The 27083-nt window shown below is 34.9% G+C and overlaps 1 protein-coding gene across 1 annotated transcript; it reads right to left on the bottom strand.

The window, feature by feature from the left end:
• Positions 1-1729: 1729 nt before the first annotated feature.
• On the bottom strand, positions 1730-22941 carry taok3b (TAO kinase 3b). Its single transcript, XM_087253632.1, has 8 exons — positions 22510-22941; positions 18851-19087; positions 16733-16861; positions 16395-16598; positions 14486-14725; positions 13650-13862; positions 7754-7936; positions 1730-3467 (listed from the first exon to the last, which is right to left on the bottom strand). The coding sequence occupies exons 2-8, from the start codon at positions 19034-19036 to the stop codon at positions 3306-3308; spliced, it is 1317 nt and encodes a 438-aa protein (XP_087109758.1). The 5' UTR covers positions 19037-19087; positions 22510-22941; the 3' UTR covers positions 1730-3305.
• Positions 22942-27083: the final 4142 nt, after the last annotated feature.

Below are 27083 nucleotides of genomic sequence, written 5' to 3'. Positions count from 1 at the left end.
AAGTATGAATATGATAATATGAAGGCCATGGACGTTTAAAATCATGTCTTTGTACATTTAGAGTTTAATGGTTAAAATAGTGTTCAGCCAAGTTGTATTCAATATGGTAAATATCCGCATATATACAGTTGAAGTCAGAATTATTAGCCCCCTGAATTATAATTATTATTATTATTAGTTTACCCATAATAGTGTTATTATTGACAAATGAATACAAAAGAATCACAAATAAAGGTTAAAATAAGTTTGTGATGGTACTGCTTTGATTAGGTCAATTATAGGTATTTTTTTTATTCTTTTTTAATAGTTGCTGTAAGAAATCAGCTTCTTAAAAAATGCTAGTAAATGCAGCAACAAACCTATTTACAAAGAATTTAAATGCATTATAAAAGGTGATTATAAATATTATCACTTAGGAGATGTTGAACCCTTAGTAAAAGACAAAGCTTTTGCTTTTTATCTTAAATATCCTGTAGCACCTACAGTCAAAAAAAAACTCATTATAGAATTTTGTTTAGGACATATACCGTTACTGAGTTTATTGAGAAAAGACTGAACTTTGAGGTAGACTTGTGTAGCTTTTGTTCTTATCCTCCAGAAACACTTGATTGCTCATTCTTTTCTTGTGGATTTACTTCTAAATTTAATGTCATTAAAATGAATTCAATCCCCAATTCTTTATCGTATAAAACAAAGTATAAATATATATTTTTTTTTCAATTGTATTGAACTAACAGAAACTATTTCTTGTGTCTATTTTTAAAAGAAAGTTACTTTTTTTCTTGCAAATATAAGTCAGGTTACACCATTAGTAAAAATGAGTGACTAGAGACATTTGGTCAGCAGAGGGCGCAGCTCAAACAAACCTTTTAGCTTTGCTGCCTTTATAGATTGCATGAAGGACGCAGTAGAGAAAAGTTCAACACGTATGCCATAATAGTAATAATAAAGAAGAAAGAACACAAATATAATGTTTATCCTAAGTCTTTTTTATAGAACTTGATAATCGAAGGTCAGCAGTAAAGACAATGATTTTTAAATGCAAAAAAACGATTTGTTTTGTTTTTTTAACATTATTCCTGCTTTTATTTATTTATTTATTTATTTATTTTTTTATTTTAATGAATGCTCTACTAAATCAGGTTGTTTTTTATTTTTATTTTTTGCAAGTGAGATGAGTATGTGCATCTTCACATATGTCTACAGCACAGGTCAAACTGAGTTCCTGGAGGGCCAAAGCTCTGCACAGTTTGGTTCCAACTCTAATTAAACACACCTGATCAAACTAATTGAATCCTTCAGGCTTGTTTGAAACCTACAGGTAAGTGTGTTGATGCTGTGCAGAGTTTGACACTCTTGCTCTACAATAATCATCATTTCTTTTAACACAGGACCTGGAGGTTTGTCTGTCAGCAAAAGGAAAAACAAAATAACATGTGTTGCTTATTTAAAAAAAAAAAAAAAAACTTTATTACTTACCCCAAAAGTAATGTGATTAATTAACAGTAACTTGCATTAATTGTAAAGTGTGAAAAAACAATAGCTGAGATGTAAGGCGGTCTTGTGAACAAGAACTTTTTTCCATGATGTTTACATTTGCTGAAGGGCATATTGAGGTTAAATACCGCAAGCATTTAAAGAACAATGCCCATCTTCAAACGTTCAAAATAGATAAATGAACATATCATTCTATAATATATTAAAAAAAAACGATCAGTATTTCCCAGCATGCCATTAGCCAATCAAAACTTCATTAATGTTTATTTGTTAAAACAACACTTCATTTGTGCAATGGCAGTTTCAACAATGGCTTTGTCGGAGAAGAGGCCCTAAATGACAGGGGGGAAAAATCCCGATCAAACATTATGAGACACTCATATATGAGAATAATAGGGGTAAAGGTCAGAGTTTATAAAACATAGTAGTTGGTCAGGCCCAAAGAATCTTTTATTACACACCACAAATCTGCCTATAAAGTACATGTTGTTGTGAATCAAGAATCAACCGAACCTAGTGGCTGGACTGGCGTCTTTCGTTAATGACAGCAAGCCATGAACTCTGTTACACAGAAGTGTTCGCATTTTAGCTCCACCAGACATGTGTAGGCTGTCAGTCACATGATGCACGAGAATATAAGTTACTTTCTATTTGACTTACAAAAATAAGTTTGCATTCGTCTGCCTTCGCTGAACTCCATAGATCTTTGTTGGCAATGATTGATCGATACATACAGTATGTAAACCCTAGTTAGGTTATCATATACAAATATTGATATAAAATTTGTACAACACAAATTGCAACATTTTCCCTGTACAAGAGCAGTGGTAAGTCCACACTGAATGAATCACAATTCAACAGATTGTGCAAAAGAAGGAAAACGAAAACATTCATCAACAGAACTTAAAGGCATTTGGCAATTTGGCGGGTATTTATATCAAAGATAAAGCTTATGTTCAGTATCAATAGCCATGAAAACAAAACTGCTATGACCACTTTTATTTGTACACGGCTAAAATCTCGGACAGATTCATGCTCCACTTCACAACCTGAATTTGTCTTTTAAAGTGCATGCAATAATACCAGTAACTCTGACAGAACTGATTTAATGTCATAAATCCACATCCGGATATAGAACTAATGCCAATTCATTTAGGATACTGAACGATGAGTACACTTTTTTTGTGCCCCCTGCCCGCCCCCCCCTTTTTTTTACCCTCCTAAGTCAAAAGAAACAAAGCGTGGGTTCCACAATATGAAATCAATCGGATGCTCTTAATGTAGTCACCATATTTTCAAATGAGACACTGCTTCAAAATCGGCTTCTGCGCAAAGTTTTCATCAACAGTTGTCACATTCGCTGTGATACGTACAAAACAGCTAATAGCCACGGTGAAGACGCAGGACACATTCTACAGTCACAATGTCCTTTGATGACACCAAAGGCATTTCACACTTCATATCCACCTTACATGATGGGATCGTACTTAACATATCAAAGTGCTTACTTGTACTAAAATATCCTGAATTACTAATTGAATACCAAAAGTGGGACGATGGCATGGAGAAAAGGTCGGTTCGTCTAGATGGTTCGTCTCGGTTTATGATGCACCAGCAAACCACTTTTGTGTCTGTGGCTGTTAAGTTTCTCCGCTCGTTCAAGAATTTCAGCCGATAAAGAGTTATAAGACATTGATCCAGCATGGTCACTGTTTGGGTGATCTTGGTAAATCCAACAATCAGGGACAGTGCAGGCACAATGTGTCCAAAGACATCAGCGTTGAACAGTCCCCTCCGCTTCTGTTGGATCATCTGGCCTCGTCCTTGGGAAAGTCAAACGAGGCCAAGCTTCCGAATCCTAACCGTGCGCTTTCCAAATCAAACATCTCCAGTTCTCGCTCCTGGCGCTCAAATAAATGCTTGATTTTTTCTGTTCGTTCCTTATGAAGTGAGGCCAGCTCTTCTTCAATCTGTGAACAGAGATGTGGACAATTTCCTCAAACAAGATCCCATCCATTTTACTGCCACCAAATGTGCGGCTTGATTAAAGTGTTGTCACCATAGCAAAATGATGACTGCAACATCACAGTACTGAGAGTGAATCGTACAGTACCTCAACAAAAACCTAAACTGCAATCAAATAATAGATGATCCACCTCATTAATAAGAATTGTTTCAATAAAAAACCGAACTCTCCATATGGACCAGCATGCAACTGCACTGTTTTATTTTAAAAAATGATATGTTAATAAATCGCATACCTGTGCAACATAAATATTTGTCATTTGGTTAGCTGTGCAAAAGCATAATGCCAAATAATTGTCATGTTTTTATGCTCAAAAATATTCCACTACCCATTTTGTGAAGTGATATATACTTGGTCAGAATTATTTGTCCCCCTTTGAATTTTCTATTCTTTTTTAAATATTTCCCAAATGATGTTTAACAGAGCAAGGAAATTTTCACAGTATGTCTGATAATATTTTTTCTTCTAGAAAAAGTTTTATTTGTTTTATTTCGGCTAGAAAAAAAAGCAGTTTTTAATTTTTTTAAATCCATTTTAAGGTCAAAATTATTAGCTCCTTTAAGCTATATATTTTTTCAATATTCTACAGAACAAACCATCGTTATACAATAACTTTCCTCTTTATTATAACTTTATTACCCTAACCTGCCTAGTTAACCTAATTAACCTAGTTAAGCCTTTAAATGTCACTTTAAGCTGTATAGAAGTGTCTTAAAAAATATCTAGTCAAATATTAATTACTGTTATAATGGCAAAGATAAAAGAAATCTAAAATAAAAAGACAACAGTATCTCCAGCAGAAAATATATCCAAAAAATGGCGTTTTAAATTGTAAAGAGCCTTATACCGGCCCATGCCTACATAGGAGTGTGATTTTCCTTGTCCTTCAATAGATTGACAGGTGCCATGTTTCTATAATAACGTGTATACACATGTCCACAGAATTTTTTATTTGCAAATAAACTGGGATTAAAATATTTGTCATAACTCTCTGTGATTTTTTTATAAGTTTTAATACATTTTTAAAACAGTGCAGGTTTGTAGTAAAGACAGTAAAATATGTAACAGTGGTTGGGGAGAAGCAGCTTATTTTCATTTAAAGCCACAGGTTACAAAAACAGCTACAATGTATTCAGACACCAAAATGGGCAGATTCTGGAGATTACAATAAAATATCTGATGGCTATTTTGAGCAGAAACCTTAGAAACACATTCTGGAGACATTAAAGGCTTACATATTGTAAAAGGGGTAAAATAGGTGACATTTAAAGCTATTAAAGACAAAAAAGATAAATCAGACATAGGAAGGCTGCAGCTGACAGTCAGGGAATTGGGTTGCACATGCAAGTTGAGACTTCATGCAATGCTTTTAATGTGTACACCTAACCCTGCCCCTCACTGTGCACAGTGACTTCACTAGCTTTATTCAGTGCATGAGAATCTGAATGTCTGGGACTTGTGTCTCAGCTTGCATGTGTACCCTCTAAAAAATACTGGGTTCCACAAAGTAGATTTGGGTTAGGGCAACATAAAGGAATTAAGTTAGCTTATTGGTTTTTACAAATTTAAGCGGATTGAACATAAAACAATTAAGTTGTCCCCCCAAAAATCTCAAGTATTGTGTTGTTTCAGCTCATTTTAATTAGGTCGTTTGAACAAACAGCAAACATTTTTTTGTGAAATTTTGCAGCCAGATACTACCCAGCGAACAATTTTGTGTTTAATAGACTTCTTATAGACATCTAAACGTAGACATCTTGGCTAAAACAAGGCTAAACTAGGGCAGTCAGTAAAAATCTAATAGACATCTAGGAATAGCCCAAAACTAGTCATGATAGACATGTTTTAAAAACAAGAAAATGCTTGCAAGGTACAGCTGAGAGGATTATGGTGTGCACCTGCCCAAGCTCCAGGACTTGTACATCTCCAGAATGAGATAACAGGCAGGTAACATCATTTAAGACCCCTTTCACCCTGGCCAACAACTGTACACACTTCTCCCCTCAGGGACACTACAGATCTTTATGCACTAAACCATTTAGCCATAAAAACTTTTTTTTTTCCTCAGGCCATATTCAACTTAAATAGGTAGCACATCAGTTTCTACCTATTTCTTTTGCTCATGAATATATATAGAACCCTTACTGCTTATTGTTTCAAATATAGGCACTTAATTGTAAATGAATGCCAAAGCCTCTAAATGCCATCTGAAATTATCATCTAAAATGAGCATTTTCCTTTACCCCCTGTGTGTAGGTTTCACTTTTATGGAAAATAATACGTTATTCTCATTAACTTTAAATGAAAATACCTCAATATAAACAGGGTGAAAAAAACAAAACGACATTTAAATACTTACTGTATATATATATATATATATATATATATATATATATATATATATATATATATATATATATATATATATATACAGTAAGTATTTAAATGTCGTTTTGTCATTGTGTTGATGTATGTACAGTTAAAGTTAGAATTATTAGTTATTAGCCCCCTTTTAATTTATTTTTTATATCTTTATTTATTTATTTATTTTTTATTTATTTATTTATTTATTTTTTATTTCCCAATTGATGTTTAACATTAATTTTTCACAGTATGTCTGATAATATTTTTTTCTTGGAGAAAGTCTTCTTTGTTTTATTTCAGCTAGAATACAAGGAGTTTTTTTTTTTAAACCATTTTTAGGTCAAAATTATTAGCCCATTTAAGCAATTTTTTTTCGATAGTCTACAAACCATCGTTATACAATAACTTGTCTATTTAACCTAACCTGTCTAGTTAACCTAATTAACCTATTAGCCTTTAATTAGCCTTTAAATGTCCCTTTAAGCTGTATAGAAGTGTCTTGAAAAATATCCAGTCAAATATTATTTACTGTCATCATGGCAAAGATAAAACAAATCAGTTATTAGAAATGAGTTATTAAAACTATTATGTTTAGAAATGTGTTGAAAAAATCTCTCCTTTAAACAGAAATTGTGGGAAAAAATAAACAGGGGGCTAATAATTCTGACTTCAACTGCATGTATGTACAGTATGTATGTATGGTTGTTTGTATAAATCTATGTTTGTATGTACTGTATGTACGCACTGTATATATTTGTTCCCTGAGCTCCTGTAAACCACAAAAATACTAGTGTGTTTGCGCACACTTGACAAATAAAGCTCATTTTAATTCTGATTTTGAATGGAGGAAAAAGAGTTATTTAGTAGAGAAGAGTACTTATTTTGTTTGATTCTGTTTGATACTGCCATTTAAGTCTTTACCAACTGTGTTTGTAAATATTATTAGGCAAAACAGGTATTTCAATAATTTTCGTTGCATATGACCCATACCTGTTTTGAGGATTGCATAAGAGGGGCAGCGGTGCATGTAATGCAAAGGAAGGGAATCCCACTGTTTTTATATTTATTTCCAAGTGTTTTTTTGCCTAAATAAAATGAAAGCACAGAAGCGCCCAGAAAGCAAGGGGCGTCCCCTGGTGGTTGGGAAGTATTGGTTGCGTATACACAAAAAAAAATATTCAAAGACGATTCCTTGTATTTACTACGTTTTTAAAGTTAAGTGATCGAACATGTTAAGTTGAACATTACTAAATGTCATTTGTTTGTTTAAATCCAACACAAAAAAAATAGTTTGCAGCAATTTTGCAGACATTATTTTTTTAGTGTAGGGAGGATCGGCTCTTTAATGTTTATTGCCACTCTCCATAGAATGATTGAAAATATGGGAGAAATTTAGAAAAATACGTTTACGGGATGATAGTGGGTTAGAATTGTAAAATATGGGAGAATCCCGGGAAAAATGGGAGGGTTGGCAAGTAAGATAACATCAAATAATGGTGCTAAAAGAGCTGAAGAGCCAAACACACTGTCTTGAGTGCTTTCTGTTTACATGGTTTTAAATGGTTATTGTGCTTAATATGTCAATTATGCCCAACATTTTATTTTCTCATTTGGAACAAAGCAATAGTTTTCATCTTTAAAAGTCAGTATCATGCTTCTATAACATATGAGTATGCAGTCCTGCACTTTAGAGTTACGAGCACACATACAATGTACACACAATTCAGCAGATACTGCTCATTCTATAATCTGGTGATTTTTAAAGATTTGTAAAGCACCATTTTCAACAGCAGGATATCGTCACACTTTTACTACTGATGTATTGCGGAACCTGTGAATTACAGAGGTTACAAAAAAACAACTCACCTTCTGTTCCAAGTGAGCCCGGCGCAAAGACGCCTTCTGTTCCAACTTCTGCACCTCACGCTCATGTTGGGCCTCCATCTGCGCCTTCGTTTTGTTCTGGTAGGCATCGAGGAGCTCCATCTCCTGATGTAGCTGCTGCCGTAAAGCCTGACATTCGGCCTCCTGCTCTTCATCTAAACGTAACTGAAAGAGTAGCACACTGCAATTATTATCTAAAACATTTGATTATTTTAAGACGCAACAATTTTAACATTGTGCTAACATGCTAATATTGTACTTTTAGCAACACTCAAGGTGCTTTACTTATTTTTTGGAGTGAAAACCACCACCACTTAACCACCACCAATTTGCTGCATGGGTCCACCAGGATAAAGGGATAGCAGCCATGGTGCACCAAAACACCAGCTCATCGGTGAAGAGACCAAATGAGGCAGCCACTTCGTAGATATGAGGATGATTAGTAGGCTATGATAATGTTCAGAGGCAGCTGTACTCTTTTCAAAAACACTTTAGATTTTTTTTCTAACCACAGAGAGCTGAGTCTTCAGTACAATGATTTTTAACAATATTTTGTCCCCATCATCAGGATAGCACCTCTTTCAGCACATTTTTACCTATTTTAGTAACCATGCTTGGTTTATACTTTTAGAATAAGTACGTAACCAGCCAGTTATCTATATTTTTCAGGTATAGGTATACAGGTATATAACTTTTCTAGAAATAGGAAAAAACTAAAACCAAATAAATGAAAGTAATATAAACATTAAAACAACACCTAAATACAAAAACAATCAAATTAAGTTACAATTTCCAAAAAAAAATAATAATAAATATATATATATATATATATATATATATATATATATATATATATATATATATATATATATATATATATATATATATATAATTTTATACCATGTATATACTAAAACATTGTTCATTCGGAGGAGGATGTTTTAAGTACAATATTTGGTTTTGTTGAGAGAGTCTAGTTGCTCAAATTCTATTATAAGGAAGTTCCTAGCAGAGCCACTAGAGGGAAACCTCTTAAATGGTTTAAGCCAGTTGCTGCCTTATGGGGAAGGTAAGGGCTTTTGAACAATTAAACATGTTCTGTGCATTTCCAAAGAAAATACATGTTATTACATAAACCAATCCTGCTCCTGCAAGACCAATGTCATGCATATGCTACACCCAATACACATCTGTAAACATTTCTAGAAGCTGTCATTCGGAAGAAAGCATCCTCCACAGGTTGGATCTGTACTTTATCAAGTGTCTTATTCAAGAAAAGTAATTACAATAATTACAATATCATAATATTGTAACAACTATAAGATGTTTTTGTATTTAGTTCTTGTTGTTTTAATGTTTATATTACTTTCATTTATTTGGTTTTAGTTCTTTTCTTATTTCTAGAAAAGTTATATACCCGTATAGCTATACCTGAAAAATATATACACCTGTCTGGTTGCGTTCTGATTCAAAATGAATAAATACTATGAATGAATTGTTCTACTTATATTAGCTTTAATTGAATAAACAGATTGCTGATCAAATTTAAAAGAAACTTAAACTCGCATGATATTAGACTTTTGCTAGTGGACTAGTGGACTAGAAAACAAAAAGGATTCAGCTGTGGGCACTATCTTGGGCACCATACTCTAAAATTATTACCATTTTCTAGCCACTGGTTGTTCACTTGTTATTGTGGTAAATTATTGGAGATTGTTGAGGTGTATTTGATTAAAATCAGAGCTGAATTCTGCATGACATAAGATGTTTCTCAACACTAAGAATGCAGAGAACGAACTTAGGGTTACTGAGACCAATCCTGCCAAGTTAACTCGGAAGAACAAACTCGGAAGACCATGAGAACACAGAAAGCATCGTGTGGGAAATGAGATTCGATGATCTTCCTGTTGGTTACATGACCTTCATAAAGTTTCATGAGAAATAATTTAAACATTACTACATTAGTACACTGATTTATTGTTTGCTAGTTTTTTTTTTCTTTTTAATATATATAACATGTACAAACACCTTACAAAGATACTTATCACAACACAAATAAAATAGATTTTAATATGAGTTTCACCAAACACCATTCCATGTGTTTATGCCTATACTAAAATTCTGTAAAAAATTTTTTATAAAAAATAAAAAAAAGTATATATTTTTTACTATCGCTTTAATGAAAACTCTTGAGATAAACATGTTAGGCTATATCTCTGAACTGTAAATAATATTGAATATAAAATGCTGGGCATCCTCACTCTTTCATTTAGCCACAATGACTTGTGGGTTCTTTGGTGGTTGGTCATGATGATACACAAGGATAAAATATCACTTAAGAACGCATAGAACGCACAGTCAATGTCGGCAGACATACAGTGCATTCCAAACAAGAAGTATCGCTCTCCAAAGGGCACTTCGAAGTGAAAAAAATCATGGCTGCCATATTGAAGTGTCATTGCAAAACTGGCCACTTTGAAAGGCCCTTTGGAACGAAGGAGTTTGAAAAATACAACTGATGGACTCTTGGGAAAATTATCCTTTAAGCAAGGAAGCTGTTTGGTGTCACATACTGCAATCAACTCAGAAGGATTCATCCCTATGCTCTAATCCCTTCAGCGGGACCCTCCAAATGTATTAGTTCACAGGTACGAGGCCTTTAGATTGAAATCCACCCATAGTGTGCAAATGATGCGCAATTTGATGGAGCAGCCATTTGTAGTGGTGTTTAAAACTACACTGTAAAACCCAAAAAGTTAAAGTAACTCAAACCATTTGAGAAAACCGATTGCTACAAACCATTTAAGTTCAAAAACTAATCCTAATAAGTACTGTGCACTTAATCCATTTGAGTAAACAAAGCCATTTGAGCACAGTAAAACCGATAAATGAAGAGAACTCAAACCAACTGAGTACTGTAAAACCCAAGTTAAGGCAACTCAAACAGTGTGAGGAAACCAATTGCAAGAAGCCACTTGAATTTAAATTTAAAAAAACAAATCTGTATGAGTGCTGTAAACTTACTCCATTTAAGCTGAAGTAACAAGGTATTTTATTAGCTCATTACCTTGAACACTGAGTTCAAAACTCTTTTCAAATGAGTTCAATTCAAAATTCAGTCAATTTTGAGTTAACTACACTCATTTCATTTGATAAAGTAGACAGCCTGAAGTACACCTAATCAATCCCATAACGCATTGCCATAATGTGTACAACCAATGTACACTCTTTTGCTAGAGAATACTTTTAATTCACAGTTTGCATGTCAAAGTAATTTCCACATATAACCACAAGATGGCATCCACAGAACAATCCTATCAGTGTAAGTTTCTAAATAAATTATTGTTTGATTAAACATTTGTATGAATGACAGAAGGCATTCTGTTCAGTGCACTCGGTGCTCAAATTCACAAGTCATTTAACCCTGAAAGACTTAATTATACAAAAACACAGCAAAAAAATAATAATTTAAATCACCTATTAATGCCATTATTAGGCATTATTAGAGGCCTCTAATACAGAAATAAGTGTGTTTTTGCATTAAGTACATTTAAGGAATTTTTTGGGGAAATATAATGTTGGGCCTTTGGGTATCAGAACAAAAGTTATTTTACACACTGTCTGAACAATAGTAAACAACATTTAAAGTTGTTTTTAGAGGTGATACTGCTTGTGTAGGCCTTTAGGCAAATCATCACACAATAATGATAATCATACAAGGCATATTTTCATGAAATGTATAAATATAAGAAGAATTTCCATCTGAACTTTTCTTAATTTTTTTTATTTACTTTTTTTTTTTTTGGCAAATAGTAGTTTCCTTTATTGTTTTTAAAGTAGAGATATTAGACAACATTTCAGACAGCCCTGAGAGGGTTTTGAACTCTTCACATATAAATTCTTAATGCTGTATTTACAAAACGTGATGCAATAAATGTTTATCTCTGTAGCTATGTTCAGTTATAATAGTCTACATTGTGTATGTCTATATCTACACTCTGTGTGGCATCGCAATAGAGGGGCATTTCGGATTTTGCATTCTAAATCAGACAATCAATGAGTTTTCGATCCAAATAATCTTAAAGAAAAACAATCCTAATCAAACTGACCTGTTTGAAAGACTTCAAACATTCCACAATACACATTCTAGTGTCTGACTAGTTGATTGTGTCCTCTCCTTATAAGCTAATGATCCAACACTCCTGACTATTATCTTTAATGAAGCAGACAGATATTTGAACACACAAGCAAAGCCCAGAAACAGGACCAGTTCAGAATATTTTATGAATGAACACAAGCTTCAAATATGAATGGATGAAATAATTTGTTTCATAATTATACTTATTAATTCATAATTACTAAAGTTTGTTTAAAACTCGAAATTGTAACAAAAAACTGCTTCAAATCTTTGAATGGTTAAAACAGAATAACCAATATTTTTCCACATTGATGAGATGGGAAGTAAATGAGAAATTCCTGCATGTGATGTGCAAAGTCCAACCCCCTTGGCCAAGGTTTGTCAAAATACAAAACTGACGAGCTCAAAATCAAGACTTAAATAATACGTGACCTAGACCAGGGGTGCCCAAATTTGGTCCTGGAAGGCCAGTGTCTTTCATATTTTAGTTCGAACTCCAGTTAAACACACCTGAAGCAGCTAATCAAGCTCTTTCTATGTAAACTAGAAACTTCCAGGCAGGTGTGTTGAATGAAGTTGGAGCAGAACTATGCAGGAAACCGCAGGATCAATATATACTATAATCACAGAAAAAAATATTTTAGGCAATTTACTTAACTCTTATTTATTTTTTTAACTAAAACAAGATGCTGTGCTTTAAGGCAAGTTCTTAAATTTAACAAGTACATGCATAGGTACAAAATCTACCATCTAACAGCATTGCAAGATTGAACAATAGGATATGTTAGTTGTGAAAGCGTGGTCTAAGAGAATTATAAATAAATGTAGATTTAAGTACAGCTAAAACTGACGTTGTGGACTATATCAGTGGACTATTGTAGGGAATAGCGAATGAGGGTATAGGCAGACTGTTTCAGATACAGCCCTAGACTAACACATTCAGTGTTATACTGCATATTTGAAAACATTTATCAGCAAGTCCAAACCCACAAAGCAATTCTGTGTTTAAACGGCATCTAAACATCAGTTTTCCATCCCAGTTTGCACTATTAATGCATACAATTGCACTCAATCTGCCCCGGCCATTATCCTGTTGTTTGCACATAAGCCAACTGCACTAGGCACTTTTTTTTGCATAGTAAGCACAAATTTAAGAACTCTTATACATCGTTTACATTTGTTTACATTACTCCACATACAGTATTATATATTATTTACATTCATAGATATAAACATTTTATTATTATACTTCCGTCACTTCTTTGTATATATCTGTGTGTTGTGAATGATGTATATGTTATGTGTATGACACTGTGGACGGCAAAGTAAGAATTTCATTGTAAAAGGAAACGTATTTCCTTATTCTGCACATGAAAATAAATAAATTAAATTGAATTGAACATAGACGCCTTGGCTTAAATAATGCTAAACTTGGGCTGTCAGTGAAAATCTGACAGACGTCTAGCAATAGTCCAAAAATAGACTAGTCGTCAAATAGACATGAATAAATGACTATATGGGTGAAGTCGAAACTGTCTATTTAATGGCATGTCTATTTTTGGTTTTGCTAGATGTCTATTAGATTTTTACTGACAGTCCAAATTGAGCCTAGTTTTAGCCAAGATGTTGTCACAAAAAATGCTTGATGGGAGGTTTTTGTTTACAACCTAAGATGCCATTCGGCCCTAATTTGATTTGACTGCCACAACATCATTCTCTCATGGTGCTTGTGTACTTTACCGATTGTGAGGCCATCATCTCATTGATGCTTTGCTCGTATTGTTCTGCCAGCTGTGCAAGCTTGCGGGTCTGTTCCTCCTTTAGAGACTTCAGGATGGCTTTGTGGTCACCCTTCGGGGAGACTTCCAGCTGATGGTTCCTCAGAGCTTTGTACTGCTTGTTTTGCACCTTACAGGTATCTTGGAATTGCTTTTTGATCTGCATCTCCAGTGTCTAGAACACAATGGACAGTTTTGTAATGCATCTGTATTGTCTGTTCTTTCACTGTTATTTTACGTTTTTTTCCAATGAATATGTTTAAATAAATATACAGTTGAAGTCAGAATTATTCGCCCCCCTTTTTCCACAATTTCCCAAATTTTCCAAATTTTTTTGAACAATTTCTGTTTAATGGAGAGCAGAGTTTTTCAACACATATAATAGTTTTAATAACTCATTTCTAATATCTGATTTGTTTTATCTTTACCATGATGACAGTAAATAATATTTTACGAGATAATTATCAAGACACTTCTATACAGCTTAAAGTGACATTTAAAGGCATAACTAGGTTAATTAGGTTAACTAGGCAGGTTAAGGTAATTAGGCAAGTTATTGTATAATGATGGTTTGTTGAAAAAAAATGAAGCTTAAAGGGGCTAATAATTTTGACCTTAAAATCTCTTTTAAAAATTAAAAAAATGCTTTTATTCTAGCCAAAATAAAAAACAAATAAATCTTTCTCCAGAAGAAAAAATACTTTTCCTTGCTCTGTAAAACATAATTTGGGAAATATAAAAAATAATAAAATTGAAACGGGGGCTCAAAATTCTGACTTCAAAATTATATGTATTTACCTTCAGGTTCCGGGGCTGCTGTCGGCGTTCCAGTGCATGCTTCCTGTGTAGCTCCCTCTGCCGTCGACTGTTGTACTCCTCCTGGTTCTCCAGCTCAGTTTGATGCTGGTGCCGCATCAGCTCGAAGCGTAGCCTTTGTAAGGTTTGTAGTTGCCGCTGTTCCAGCTCTTGCGTGGACTCATCCTGTCTGATCATCAATGCATGCTCCATTTCTTTTTGCATCTTCTTCTTGTTAAGCTCCTTCAATACAAAAAACAAGTCACATGTGAATAATATTTTAATAGCTGTAAGACAAAATAGGATTCGTTTTCTAGAAAAGGATAAGTGTAAATGTTAAAATCTGTATTTTTGAGATTTTGGAAACTTGGCTTTCAAAATATTTCTTTAAAAATCAATTTCATATCAATACTGTTCTTATGAGCTTTCTATTTAACATGGAATGCTGAACAAAATGTGGTTTCCACAAAAAAAAAAAAAAGAACAATTGTTATTAACTTGATAATAAGAATTGTGGCTTAAGAACCAATCAGCAAATGATACTGAAAACTGAAGTAATGATGGTGGACATTCAGATTAGCTATCAAAGACATAAACTGCACTTTACATTCATCAGCGCTGTAGATATTTCCAATTTGTATTTTCATGAGGAATTTTTATTTTCATGAGGAAAATGTAACTTTAATGCATTGTAAGTAACGAAGCAAATCAACGAGCTACGGAGTGAATCACAACACTACAAATTTGATTCGAAGCAAATAAGTATATGAACATCAAACAAAAAAGTAAATACAGTAGCACTACAATAACAATAACAATACAATAACTCTGCAACTCTCACATGGTCGCTCACTAAAGCTAAGCAGGGCTGTGCCCGGTCAGTACCTGGAATGGAGACTATATGGGAAAGGTGGGTTTCTGCTGGAAGTGGTGTTAGTGAGACCAGCAGGTAGTGCTTAACCTGTTTGTGTGGGTCGTAACGCCCCAGTATAGTGAAGGGGACACTATACTGCTCAGTGGGCGCCATCTTTCGGATGAGATGTTAAATCCGACTCTCTGTGGTCGTTAAAAATCCCAGGATGTCCTTCGAAAAAGAGTAGGGGTTTTAAGCCAAATTTTCCCACTGTCCATCATGGCCTAAACATGCCAAGATCATAATTGGCTTCATCACTGTCTTCTCTCCACCAATCAGCTGGTGTGTGGTGTGCGGTCTGGCGCAATATGGCAGCCTTCGCGTAATCCAGGTGGATGCTGCACACTGGTGTTGATTGAGTAGACACCACATCCCACCCCCCCACCCTTAAAAAATGTGTAAAACGCAATGAGTGTTTAGAAAAGCACTATATAGATGCAAGGAATTAGTGGAAAGAGTATATTTTAAATGTATCACTAGATATGCATATAAACAAAGTATTTTTAAAAAATAATTGAGACAAGCTTGATTATCGCATTCACAGTACTTCATTAAAGTGGGCGGAGCTAAATGTCTCTCTTAGGATGTAGTCTGATGTTCTATATGGTTCCATAGGCCGTTTTTTTTTAGCACCGATTTAGCTGTTAAACACATTAAAAAGGTGTATTATAGAGAACAAATGAGTTTATTAAAAGCATATAAAATGTATTAAAACTTTCAAGCTCAATATTTGAAGGGTTTCCCTATAAAAATATATAAATCATGTTTTTGCATGTATAATCTGACTGTTGTGCTCTTATTAAAAACTGTTTTTTTTGTTTTGTTTTGTTTTTTTAAAACAGCCTTGGGGATCATTAATCTACTTTTAAAATCAAAACAAAAAAAATCTGGTTGACCCTTAAATTGAAAAGAACTATAATTTAATTACTAAATCAAAATAGTCAGGAGCAAAACAAGTGACTTAAGACGTTCTTTATGGTGACTAATATTATTGCTTGCCTCCCGTATTTGCTCTTGTTCAAACTCGTGCTTCTTGATAAGGCTTCTTCTTTTTAGAGCACGGCAGCTCCTTTCGTAAACCAGTCTTTGCTGGTTCAACAGCTGGGCCTCCTCCTCAGCCTGGGAGCGCTGCATTGTTTCCTTATGCCGTGACAAGCGCTCTTGTTTCTCCTCTTTTGGTGTATCGAAGTCTTCATTCATTTCCTATTACATACAGACAAAAAAAAAGCACTGCGCTTTACTGCAAAATATCTCTGCATAATATAGTAATATATCATTGCAACGGCCTTGTTCAACTGGATATAAAAGCCTGCAGAATTAGACTGTTCTGATCACACCTCTTTCATTCTTTCTCTGCATAGTCTGTACTGCTTTTTCTGGGTGTCCAAGAAGGTGGTCAGTTCCTTCTTCTGCTGGACCAAGATCTGTTGCTGGATTCTTTTCTCCTCAGCTGCTGTGGCCTTTATCTTTTGAGAGACAGGATCAAATAACTTTTGGGTTTGCAACATTAACCACATACAAATTAATCACAAAAGCTCAAGGGAGGATAAGCATCACGGAAAAAGTCCATTGTGGTTTAGATGTGCATCAGTAACCGCTTTGTCATCATTTATGGTTTGCTAAACTGAATAAACTTATTGAACTAATTGATTTCATATTAGGCATAGGCCGGGGTAAGATTCTGACGATATGATAACCTTGGATAAAAATAACACAGTATCACAGTATTGTAAACACTTTTCCCCCCTTGAACACAATATATTTTATTTTAGGAAACATTTAAAATATTTTGGAGCAGTAGCTTTTGATGTAGAGGTTCTTTTTCTGCTAAAGATACTGTTGCACTTAAAACTAAATTAAATAGTTGTGGTAAACATGGTTTAAAAAAAACTTATATATACTTTAGGAATGGTATAACAGTAAACTTTGGCGGTTTTAAAACCTTGAGTTTTGAAAATCTTGACCTTGTACCTTGAAACCGGTTATCATCCCATGCTGAATGTGTTAAAATGCTTCTAAAAATTTCTAAATTATAATTTAAATAGAATTTCTTTATACATATATTAACTTTGAATACTTATTTTAAAGAGTATTTACCATCTGCAAAAGAACTGATCGCTGTTGCAGATTTGATAATACTAAAAATACTTTTTAAAAAATTAAAAGTCTAAAACTTCTGGCTTAAGAGGTTCAAGTCAGATTTTGTAAACTCTGCTTAACTTAACACTTTGTCAAGTATGGTACAGAGGTGGAAACCTCCTCATGATCTTTCTTTTAAGCACTGGTTGCATTCACTATTGGAAATACTGTATGTGGAACTGTCATCAGCACAGACAATGCAAAACTGCACATTCTGTGTGGAGAATCTACATAGGCGATGTCAAAGAAATCTTGGACACTTAACCCTTATCTGATACTTTCATTCATTTTCTTGTCGGCTTGGTCCCTTTATTAATCCTGGTTCGCCACAGTGGAATGAACCGCCAACTTATCCAGCACATTTTTACGCAGCGGATGCCCTTCCAGCCGCAACCCATCTCTGGGAAACATTCACACACACATTCACACACTCATACACTATGTACAATTGAGCCTACCCAATTCACCTGTACCACATGTCTTTGGACTGTGGGGGAAACCGGAGCGAATGCAGGGAGAACATGCAAACTCCACACAGAAACGGCAACTGAGCCGAGGATCGAACCAGCAACCCAGCGACCTTCTTGCTGTGACATGACAGCACTACCTACTGCGCCACTGCATCGCCACATCTGATACTACAAATGTCAAATTCAATGTCATTTATCTAATTGCTTGGTCTAAACACAGTTATTCTGTGTTTCCTGATGTGCATAAAACAGGGTGGAGGGGTGGAAGTATATATTATGGATTAATAGCTGTTAAAAGTATTTTATTGTAAACATTGTACAGCTATACAGTTTTTAAAATATTTCCTAAATGATGTTTAACAGAGCAAGGAAATAAAAAAGAGAAAGTTTTATTTGTTTTATTAAGGCTAGAATAAAAGCAGTTTTTTAGAAACATTTAGGGTCAAATTTATTAGCCCCTTTAAGCTATTTTAGATAGTCGACAGAACAAACCATCGTTATACAATAACTTGCCTAATTATCATAACCTGCCTAGTTAACCAATTAACCTAGTTAAGCCTTTAAATGTCTCTTTAAGCTTTATAGAAGTGTCTTGAAATATATCTAGTCAAATATTATTTACTGTCATCATGGTAAAGATAAAATAAATTAGTTATTAGAAATGAATTATTAAAACTATTATATGTGTTGAAAAACTCTGCTCTCCATTAAACAGAAATTGTGGAAAAAAATAAAAAAAGGGGGGGGGGGGGGGGCGAATAATTCTGACTTCAACTGTATATTTTCATTTTTTTAAATAAAAATTGAATTACAACAAAACTGTGTGTGTCAGAAAGAGTTACAAACCTCCTTGTCCAGTTGTGTAGCTTGCTTTTTGGCTAGTCGTTCCAGTTCGATGTAGGTGTTATTGGCCTGGGTCTCAACTTCCTTCTGCAGCCGGAGCTTGTGCTCATCCATCTCGGCCTTTAGCCTGTTCTCCAGGGCGATCAGCTGCTTCTGGTGCTGCCGCCGCATGCGCTTATACCCTGACATCTGCTCGCGCCACACAGCTTCCTGCTCATGCTCCTGGATCTGCTCACAGACCTGCAGGCACACAATGCATTTGGGGTCAAAGGTCAGGGAAGCCAAGCAACATTATTTACTCTTCTGATAATTTAAACTACAAGATGATAGATATTATCTTAACCCTTTAAATGCCCCTCCAAGAAAAAAAAAATGTTTGGATTGCATTTCTTAACTCCTAATGTTACTAGTTAACACACTCAATAAGTTTTTTTTTTATAACACATCCCATAATTTCCATAATATCAGCCTCTACCAAATGGTTGATATATTGGTTTTTGGTCAAAGTACCAGAATTAATACATGTATACAGTACTGTGAAAACCAGAAAATGTGAAGTGTAAGAGCAATTAATTTAAAAACATAATCAAAAATAAAACATTTCTGAATACTAAATTATCTTCATGTTTTGAAGTATGCCATAAAATATTTCAGATTCTCATTTAACATGCTTTCTTGTTGTTTTGTTCATTAAAACCAACCAAAGTGTAGTAGTGCAACAGGATTATGTTTGTTTGATTTTTTTTGTAAACCAACAATGCGGTGTGTACACCATTATTTAAAACGGTCATTAATTAAAACAGTCGAAACATTGTCAACCATCTGGTAGAGCAGGCAATTAAAGGGTTAAGCGGGTAGTTCACCCAAACATAAAGGTTTCCTCAGTTTTTACTACAAACCTTCATGAGTTTCTTTCTTCTGTTGAACACTTCAGATGGTTTTAAAAGAAAATGCTTAGTAAAAATAACAAATAATAGAAGTCATTGGTTTTTGGTTTCCAGCTTACTTCAAAATATCCTCTTTAGTGTTCAAACGAATAAAGAAACATTTAAAGGTTTGAAACCATTAGAGGGAGAGTAAAAATGAGTAACAATCATTCATACATGTTCTTTTCAGCTTAGTCACTTTATTAATCGCCACAGCTGAATGAACCGCCAACTTATCCAGCATATATTTTACGCAGAAGATGCCTTTCTAGCTGCCACCTGTCACTGGGAAACATCCATACACACTAATTCACACACATACACTACGGACAATTTACCTTACCTAATTCACCCAGAGGAAACCCATGTGAACCTGCAAACTCCACACAGAAATGCCAACTGACCCAGCCGAGCCTCGAACCAGTGACCTTCTTGCTATGAGGCGGTTGTGCTACCCAGTGCACCACCGTGATGCCCAATGAGTAACTTTTGATGTTTAAATGAGTTATCTCTTTAAGGTATTTGTAAATGTGTATAATGTGCTATTTAAGTTAGCAGTCATTTTCAACATCATGATCAATTCAGTCAAGTGGTTTTCATGTCATTTCTGTAATAATGGTTAATTAATAGTTTTCAAAATTCAAAAAAAAAAATTAAATACTTATAAAACATAAAAATTCCAAATGTCTGCCACTCAGTGCACCGTTTTTAATCCATTCAAATCCATTTTACTTACTGTAAAGAATATTTTAACAATTCAAAGAACTTTTGTGCACTTTAAGCTTTTGTGAATGTCAAAGGGTTTTATTGATGGTACAATCAATGCCAGTAAATAATTATTATTTTAAATTAATAATTAATAATTATTTTTCTTTTTTAAAATATTTTCCAAATGATGTTTAACAGAGCAAGGAATTTTTCACAGTATGTCTGATAATATTTTTTTTATTCTGGAGAAAGTCTTACTTCAGCTTGAATAAAAGCATTTTTTATTTATTTATTTGTTTTTTTTACATTTTAAGTTAAATTATTAGACCCTTTAAGCTATATATTTTTTTAATAGTCTACAGAACAAACCATCGTTATACAACAACTTGCCTAATTACCCTAACCTGTTTAGTTAACCTAATTAACCTAGTTAAGCCTTTAAATGTCACTTTAAGCTGTATAGAAGTGTCTTGAAAAATATCTAGTCAAATATTATTTACTGTCATTATGGCAAAAATAAAATAAATCAGTTATTAGAAATGAGTTATTAAAACTATTATGTTTAGAAATGTGTTAAAATAAATCTGCTCTCCGTTAAACAGAAATTAGTATAAAAAAATAGGGAGCTAATAATTCTGACTTCAAATTTATATATATATATATATAAATATATATATATATGAGAACAGAAAAAAAGAGAGTGGATCACTAATACTTATAAAAAAAGAAAAGCCCACATGGGCAAAAGGGTTACTCAGTGGTTAGCATGGTTGCCTCACAGCAAGAAGGTTGCTGGTTTGAGTTCTGGCTGGAACTGTAGGGCTTTCTTTGAGTTTACATGTTCTCCCTGTATTTGAGTGTGCCCGTGTCCTCCGGGTGCTCCAGTTCCCCCACAGTCCTATAGGTGAATTCCATAAACTAAATTGGCCATAAGGTGTGAATAGGAGATTGTGAAAGTGTTTCCCAGCACTGAGGGTTGTATTATTAGTGTAGTTGTACTCTCAATGTTAGGTTGTGACAGGAAGGGTATCTGCAGTATAAAACATAGGCCAGAGTAATTGGTGGTTCATTCTGCTGTGGCAACCCCTTATAAAAAAGAGAATAAGCAGAAGACAGTAAGTAAAAAGTCCACGGGTATTTGGGACAAAAGGAGCTACTGTATACATGAACTGTCAATGTATAATGCATAGTTAAATGTGCAAATATATCAGATTTTAGTTTTAAAATTTTGTAGATGCACCAGAAGATTTAATCATATTGTCAATTTTAATCACATCGACTAGTTCATTTGATGTGGTTTTGAGTGCACAAGCACTGCATGCAACAAAAAACTAAATATTGTTATTAAAATAATTTTAAATGCATCTTACAGTACAGCACGTCAGATTTTATAATGTTACATGCCTTACATATATCACTGAGCAACACAGGTGCACAAATCAAAAAGACTGTCAGAGTATAACATCTGATAAAAAGAAAAGGCCATGTAATATTTGAAAACAGGCAATCTATTTCTGCTTTCATTATTCATATTTGGCTTCATTTAATTTTAGATTAAATATATATTTCAAAATCATCAGCTTCGTCTTGATGGGTTGAACACACTGCCTGAGTGAAATATGATGCCTATGATAATGTCAGTGACTGAATCAAAATGCAAATACTGCAAAAGCAAATATTTTTCCATTACGAATTTGAACCTGCAACTATTAAGAAACCGTCTCATTTTGCGTTCTGCAAATACGTGTGAGAGAGAAAAGACACTGTACAGTACATCATGTACAGCTTCATAAAAAAAAATCTAAATAAGAACAAAATAAATATCTTTACTACAACCAAAAAAAAAAAAAACGAAGCGTAAAATAAGCCTGCGCTCCGGAGACAGAAAGACATGGGGGGGATGAAAAAGCGCTTATTAACAGGATGTGGTTGCCATGGCTACTGATGTGGGGTTGAGTGGATGACCATGGCAGGCCTGCATTTCTTATGCAAAAACGGCGAGCGGAAGAGGAGAGACAGGCTGCCTACCAAAGATGCTGGTGTGATGATGGCAAAGCGTTGGCGGATGCTGCTGCTGCTGCTGCTGCGATGATGGCGAGCCCGGCTCTTGTGAAAAGAAGAAGGCCGCAGCTCTGGCCTGATGTCCCTGTCTCCAGCCTCATCCCTCACGCAAGCATGCTTCTGCAGGGGGGGAGGAAAAGACGAAGTGAGTGGGGGTGGGCGCTAACCGAGCGCCCTGCTGCTGATGCTGAGGATGAGGATGATGCCGCTGCGTCTCCCTGCTGCTTCCAGCGCATCCTCTTCACCCTTCATCGGTTACTGGCGTGCGTCGCTCACAGGTGCGCGCAGAAGCAGGCAGGGCATCGCGATGGATGACGCGCGATCGAGTCGCTGGAGAGCGGGAGTCCGGAGCCTCTCTTTAGACCAGCGGCTGCACTTCCTGAGAAGGAGGAGGACGACGAGGAGGAGGAGGAGGAGGAAGCGAACAGATCCGGTGGGATAGAGTGAGTTACGCAATGCCTACCACGGGCAATCGGCAGAAAGGAGTGTGTGCGCGTGCACGCGTCTTAAACTTTAAACGTTTCCAGCACTACACCCTTAAAGGTGCACTAGCGTGATTTTTCTTGCTGCGTAAAAAAATCTGTTAAGAAATCAGTTTGGCTGTGTGGAAATATGTGGGGCTACACTCATAACGACATGTCATCTCAGTCTATTATATTCAACATCGCTGCTGACAGGAAGTCTACTTGGCTGAGATTCAGGCGTTCTTCAAACAAACTTAGAATAAATAAAACATTAAAATGCAAGTTTATGATGAGCCATTCAAATATTAGAAGTCATGCAAAGCAAAGAATACGTTCAACCTGTGCAGTGTTTTCTGATAAATCAATGGCCTGGAGTTATTATTATTCCACTTATCACACCTAATGTTCGGATGTTGTATTTAAAGGTACTTGTCAAGTTTTTGTCCTCAAACCTTTGCTGAGCATAGGACTAGTTTCTTACAAATGTCATCCAAACCCTTTTGTTTAGTCTTGCTTAGCTTTTTTTTCTGTTGTTGGCTGACATCACTTGAAGCATCAGAAATCATTCAGCAAGATGATGGGGAAGTATGATGAAGTCTTAAACTACTGCACTTCAGCTGTGTGGTTATCTGAAAACAACTGAACGCTTTAGAATGTTCATCAGCCAGTCAGAGCATCGTAAAATTGACATAGTTGGCTTCAATTTTAAAGTCCAAGATTCAACTAACCTTATGAGTCACTTTTAATTAAATTACTATAACTGACTTTAAACAACTTATTCAAGTTAAAAATTAAGTTGAGCCATGATTTAGTTTGATGCATTACAAATAAGATAAAATGTTGTCATGACTTAAAAACCACTTACAGTGAGCTAATTATTCACTTGACAACTGATCCGCCATGTTGTATAAGAGAATTGATGAGGATCTGTTGAATTATTAGAAAATAATGCATAGCCATTTACTTAGCAACACTGAGGTGCATTATGCACTATTTCAACAGACTCCATTATTATGCTTACACCACAACTTTTAAACATCAATCAAGTTCTTGTCATCAAATCTTGTGTGTAGGACTAGATTCTTACATATCTTTTTGATGCCTTAGTTTCCAAAATGCCAGCCAGAGCAAGAAATGCACAGCAGATTAATAAAGCATTTCCATGAAAATAATTGAACAACAAAATACTCATCAACCAATCAAAATTAAGCATTCAACATATGGTAATGCAGATGGAATGACAACTGCATTCTACAGAAAGAATTAATAAAATAAAAAAGAAATTTGGTGCATGTGAGACTTTAACAAGACTGACTGTAGACAACAAAAAATACACATATAAAGCAGTGACTGCAAAATAGCACAGTAAAAGTACTTATACAGAACTAAAACATATTTAAGAAAATTGTAATTCCTATGAAAAGCTATACAATTACAGTAACTTGAGTATTTGTAGTATGCTGCTTTACACCACCCTGTATTTCAGTCAAATTAACGGTTTATTGTTTATTTAATGATGTACATTACCTGACAAAAGTCTTGTCATCAATGCCAGTTGTAAGAGCAATAAATAAAACTTGACTTAGTTGATCAATTGGAAAAGTGTCAGATGGTTGATTTTTCAGATGAATCATCTGTTGAACTGCATCCCAATCATCCCAAATACTGCAGAAGACCTATTAGAATCCACATGGACCCAAGATTCTCACAGGAATCAGTCAAATTTGGTGAGAGAAAACCCTGGTTTGGGGTAACCTTCAGTATGAGGTGTTCAAAAGATCTGCAGAATGGATAGCAACATCAACAGCCTGATTTTATTTTGGTAAAATAAGCATAATCTAGAAGCCTTTGCCTTTCATATAAGCTAAATGATCAACTAGAAGTAAAGTTTGTTGTTGCTAAAACATGGATAGGCGGCAAGACTTTTGTCAGGTAGTGTATAAGTAACCATGCCTCGTCATCCACCTACAGTATAATTGTTCATTTATGATCTTCCCCTATCAAAGAAAGAGTACTCATGTGGGAGAAATGTTGACATCTGAACATCCAGCAGTAGCATTTGTTTATAAAAACCTTCCATCCTTAAAATGCATTTTTGTTAGCTGGCATAGAGCAGATCCCTTAATGGTCACATGGTTGGCTGTTTTATGCAATTACCCGAGTGATATTGTGCTTTAGGTTATACTGTATAAGGAAATGAAACAGTGATGACTCCTCTCATACATTTGAAGGAAATATTGCAGCATTGCCTAGTGCAAATTGCAGCGTCTCAGCAAAAAAAAAATTCAACAACAGACAATACGAACTAAACATAATAAGAATGACTTTATAAGTGCACATTTAAACACTAATGTCAATATTGTGTCAACTGTCCGCACTTTGCGCTCTTTTTTTATACTCTTATTCTATTTATTTTCTATTCTTATTTCATTCTCTAGATTTTTTGTAGTGCACAGTCCTGTGTTATGTTTTCAATTTTATGTTGTTTGATGTAGCACCTTGGTCCAGGAGGAATATTGTTTTGTTTCACTGTGTACTGCACTGTATATTGTTAAAATGACAATAAAGCCAACTTGACTCGATTTCCAAGATTGACGTTATGAATTCACATTAATTCTCAAAAATTACGAGAGCTTTGTCTCTCTTTTGTTTGTTGCATGGCACACAAAAAAAAATTGAGGTGAGTTTAGACTAAGTTCTAAATAGGTAATTATGAGAAATACACGAAGGAGACCGGGGGATTTCCTCAAACTCTCAAGTAAAGCATTTCCTGTGGTTTAGAGGTTAAGAGAAATTATCTTTGATCTTCCTGACCCAAATATAAAACCCAGTCCTGTCTGCGTAAATGCTGCTGATTTAACGCAGACACACTTCCAAAGAGTTGGCTGAAGTCGATAAAGATCAGATAGAGGTGTCTTGGGTACCATTTTCAAGGCTTGGCTGTCACATCCACATCCTCAACCCTGGATGTTAAAACAGCAATAAATAAAATAAAATACAGGGAAATTGACCACACTCTGCATAAAAGAGCAAATGGTATACTACTAGTATATGCTCATTTTTTCTTCACTCTAATAGTGCACATTTTTGGTAAGGATCGTGGAAAGTACCAGGTACTGAGCTACTATTACCTGTGTTTTGCTGAGAAGACACCGATTTCCCCTGTGGCACAGCTTACCACATCAGTGTCACGCTTGTGCATGAAAAGACAAACGCCTTACCGAAGAAAGTACATTTATTTGTCTAAGCCTACGGATGTATTTTTACAAATGTGGCTGTGAGATCAGCCTTTCTTTGGTACACTATGGTAAATATGTGCTAAGCGCAAGCTTTCGGCTCTGGGGTTTCCCTCGCAGTCATAAAGGGTCAAAATAAAGCTTACCTCAGTTTTTGTCCACTTAAGTCATCCTGCATGCAACATGCAATGACATCACACAGAAGCTGGACAAGAGCACAGCAAGATCTGTCATTTTCCTTCCTCCTCTGATAGGTGACTGAAATTCCCAATGTTGTGTCTTTTTTTTGCGTCAAAAGATTAAAAAGTTACTGAAAATCTAGAATTGAGAAACTACCTTCCTTATGACGGTGCAAGACCACTTCCTGATGAACCAATGGGCATAAAGTTCAGAGTAAGGGTGGAAAGAGTGCTGTGGTGGATGATGGATCCTTTTTTATTTGAATGGCTTTAAGTGCGGCATTGTGAAATTCAGGGCAATGTTAAAGAATGATGATAAACAAAATGTATACTTGAACATCTTGCTAATGCTAATGGTGTTAAATAAAACACCAAAAAATCACCAAAATTCTTCATTTTAGATATTTAGATTTTAGAAATGATCAAATCAATTGTATTTTCTTTTTTTACTTCTAATCTAATATGATATCAGACGGCAATTAGCTACAAAGAGACACCATTGCTCAACCCACCCATAGTCAAGCATTCACACAAACCTGGGCGGCAACAAAAGGAGGAGGGAACATTACACATAGTACATGTGATAATGAAGACGCAAAAAGAAAAAAAAATATTCTGGGAACTCTTGTTGCCTCAGAAAGCCGGCCGCGTCATTTCCTTCC

This window comes from Danio rerio, chromosome 5, assembly GCF_052040795.2.
Source record: "Danio rerio strain M-AB ecotype USA chromosome 5, GRCz13ab, whole genome shotgun sequence".
Classification (NCBI taxonomy): domain Eukaryota; kingdom Metazoa; phylum Chordata; class Actinopteri; order Cypriniformes; family Danionidae; genus Danio; species Danio rerio.
This window is presented reverse-complemented; position numbering and strand designations above follow the sequence as displayed.

What these genes read in the sequence shown, in the direction of transcription:
- taok3b (XM_087253632.1), bottom strand. Translation starts at nt 19,036, where the DNA reads ATGTCAGGGTATAAGCGCATGCGGCGGCAGCACCAGAAGCAGCTGATC. An exon ending in CTACACAACTGGACAAGGAG is followed by an intron (nt 16,862 to 18,850) that starts GTTTGTAACTCT and finishes GTCTCTCAAAAG; the next exon opens with ATAAAGGCCACAGCAGCTGA. An exon ending in AGATGATGGCCTCACAATCG is followed by an intron (nt 7,937 to 13,649) that starts GTAAAGTACACA and finishes CTACTCTTTCAG; the next exon opens with TTACGTTTAGATGAAGAGCA.